Below are 3,199 nucleotides of genomic sequence, written 5' to 3'. Positions count from 1 at the left end.
CGTACCTACTGTTGCACATAGATACGTCCATGGAAACAACCGCCGTCGAGCTGTGACGTCAGCTTGCGCATGCGCACGAAGGCTCCCACGTGGGAGAAAATCCCACGTCCTGGCATCACTGCGCTCCACTCGCCTGAACCTATATATATAAGTGTATCATATAGCAGTATATAGGTATATAACTTGTCTGTAGCTGTACGCAAATTACGCCAGATGCCAACCGCTTACTTTTTTGCGATTGTTCCTTACGCGAATAGAAATTCGAATCTATAACGTGTATTATTTGTATTACCTGAACCTGTACTATGACTTATATTATTTGTTGTTTGTCGTTTGTTATAAAAAAGCAAGACAAGATGTAATTATACATAGACATATATTTTTTTAAAGAAGATAGTCAAATTTTATGCATCGTTTCTATAGCAGACACTTATTTAAAATATCTCACAAAATATTCATTTTTCGACTATTTCACCTTAATACTTTTTTACGCAGGACAACGAAAGGAATCAGCGTACATATAAAAAAATATATATCTATCATAAAAAACTGTGGAATCGCATATTGCACATACACCTTACGTTACGGATAAGATTTTGTCACGCGAACATGTGCTCTTTGAACCATTCAACTTTTCCCTCTAACATTTTTTTCCAATTGCAATTATAGAGAAGAGATATGCTTTAGTTACGTGGGGAACTTCCTTACAAGGTGAATGCTTTTGTCGAATAAGTACAATTAATCGACGTTTATGATGTATGGTGTTGATAGTGAAAATGATGTATATAGCCAAAACAGAAAGTTTGTTGTGAGCTATTGATACCCAACTGGATACAAGGAACATGATGAACGCGTAAAAAAGTCTATTTATCCCGACAATAGAGCCGACAGATACGCCCCTGGAGGCACGATTCCGCGCGTGCTTAATCTCCGCAACTGTCACATTCTGTCAATCCCGGTCGTCAGCCTGTGCTCATCAGCCATGCTATGTCTAACTGTAAAACGTGCGAAATCGTAGACATTTAATCGTCGCCCAAGTGCGGTTTCGGGCCACCGGGAAAAACGGCGGCCCGCAGTTCCGATCAAACATGTACCGTATCTGTCACGATCTAACAGTCGATACGGGTGTGTCTACGCGTGTGTTCCGATACATGACCAAGTATGTCAGTCAGTTCTGGTCAGTTCGTAAAAGTGCGACGTGAGCCGTAACCGTGGCGAGCATTGGGTTACCGGTAGCCAGGAATTTTCTGACGATGTCAGCTGACATCCTGCAGGATAAAAGTGTGGCCTTGAACGGCAAGAACGACGTACCGGTAGCCCCACAGCCTACTACCAGGGGTGGACTTAGGGTTTATAAGATAGTCGTTTTGGGTGACGGCGGTGTTGGTAAATCAGGTACAGCTGATTTTTGTATTTATTAGTATACATTACACTGGCTAACAAAAGAAATCAATTTTTGGTCATACGAAGTATTATAGGTATCTCATATACATATAAATAGTATTCCTTGTACTAAATTCAAGTGTGTCTTTAATGTTTTTGTTTCCATCAGTCATGGTTTGGAATAACATAGATTTCAAAATTTGAAATATTATATACTTGCATTTACCACAGAAAAGTATATCTATAATTATTTAAAAACAACTGGTTATCTATTTTCTTTGGTATTTGGCTTCTGACATGACATTCTTGAAGATCCAACAATAGTCGAGCAATATAATCACTGTGCTTATTGCTCATTATTCAAAAATATTTGTGGGATGAAATTTCATGCATTTTAGATATTTTTTCGTAGATCTTCTTTTATTTAGATTAGAATTTTTCAATTAAATACAATTTTAATACAATTTTCAAACGAGGAATGAATCAGGAAATGAGTACGGGCAATAGGAAAATTCTAATTGCACATTTGAATTCATCATGAGAATTTATATAAAATGTTATATAAATTAGTGCTTATGTGACAATACATTGTTCTCCATTGTTATTCATGGAAACTGCTTGATATATATGTATTACAGAAATGGTTTTTCAGCTGTCACTCTTCAGTTTGTCAGTCATAGTTTCATTGACTACCATGATCCAACTATAGGTAAGAATCTGATGCATATAAAATGTAGTTAAAACTTTTATGAACACAAGTAATAGTTTTTTCTTGGAATGATTTAGATTTTGGGATAATGTGTTATTTAATCCTTTTTGTTATTAACAGAGGATTCATATCAACAACAAGCAGTTATAGATGGAGAGGCTGCACTCTTAGATATATTGGATACTGCAGGACAGGTCAGGATTTGTTCTTATGATGATGTTCATTCTAGGAGAAACTGTATACATTACTATTGCATTTTTTGTATGCAGGTGGAATTTACAGCAATGCGAGATCAATATATGAGATGTGGAGAGGGTTTTATGATATGTTATTCTGTAACAGATAGGCATAGCTTCCAGGAAGCTTTGGAATATCGAAAACTGATATCACGCGTAAGGGCTAATGAAGATATTCCATTGGTATTGATTGGCAATAAATACGATTTGCAACATAAAAGAAAGGTAGATTGTCTGCTTACAATTAGGTTTTATTGATTTTCTGTATCTAATAATTGTATTATAGGTAACCACAGAAGAAGGTAAAGCTCTTGCTGAACAACTTGATTGCCCTTTTTATGAAACATCCGCGGCTCTTAGACAATTCATAGATGATGCGTTTTATTCGTTAGTCAGGCAAATTCGTGCTAAAGAAAGGTCACGCAATTCAATACGTAAACACAGTCGCTGGTGGCGGTTGCGATCAATTTTTGCCTTCATTTTCAGGAGAAAACAAAGACACAGCAACAATCATCACAATTCCCCTTGAATGTGATCGTTCTAATAGAATAGACGATCTTTTGATAGCATATATTTTAAATTAATGAAACTCGGAAACACAGTTTAAACTTCCATAAATTACAACGAACACAATTTTCAATAATTTTTTTTATATTTGATAATAATCTCCCTATTTAGAGACTTACCGATTAACAGCTCACTGCCTTATCTTCAACCCCATTATATTTGGAACATAGTAAGGGAGATGCAAACCATAGACTGCAATTCATATTTTTTTATCATAGGTCCTACAACAATATGTCAAATTAGATTTAGTTACCAATTCAAAGAGAAGTAAGCTTATTATACATTCTATAATATGTACTTCTCT

General features: G+C 35.8%; 1 protein-coding gene across 1 annotated transcript; it reads left to right on the top strand.

Moving 5' to 3' along the window:
• Window positions 1–1,214: 1,214 nt before the first annotated feature.
• LOC107194487 (GTP-binding protein Rit2) lies at window positions 1,215–2,871 on the top strand. The gene is made up of 5 exons (XM_015584127.1): window positions 1,215–1,395; window positions 2,036–2,092; window positions 2,213–2,286; window positions 2,362–2,553; window positions 2,615–2,871. The coding sequence occupies exons 1-5, from the start codon at window positions 1,254–1,256 to the stop codon at window positions 2,855–2,857; spliced, it is 708 nt and encodes a 235-aa protein (XP_015439613.1). The 5' UTR covers window positions 1,215–1,253; the 3' UTR covers window positions 2,858–2,871.
• Window positions 2,872–3,199: the final 328 nt, after the last annotated feature.

This window comes from Dufourea novaeangliae, unplaced genomic scaffold (assembly GCF_001272555.1).
Source record: "Dufourea novaeangliae isolate 0120121106 unplaced genomic scaffold, ASM127255v1 scaffold51, whole genome shotgun sequence".
Lineage (NCBI taxonomy): Eukaryota > Metazoa > Arthropoda > Insecta > Hymenoptera > Halictidae > Dufourea > Dufourea novaeangliae.
This window is presented reverse-complemented; position numbering and strand designations above follow the sequence as displayed.

Bases quoted from the DNA above. Each gene is read 5' to 3' on its own strand.
- LOC107194487 (XM_015584127.1), top strand. From the start codon at position 1,254: ATGTCAGCTGACATCCTGCAGGATAAAAGTGTGGCCTTGAACGGCAAG. The intron at 2,287-2,361 runs GTCAGGATTTGT...TTTTGTATGCAG, and splicing joins TATTGGATACTGCAGGACAG to GTGGAATTTACAGCAATGCG. The intron at 2,554-2,614 runs GTAGATTGTCTG...ATTGTATTATAG, and splicing joins ATTTGCAACATAAAAGAAAG to GTAACCACAGAAGAAGGTAA.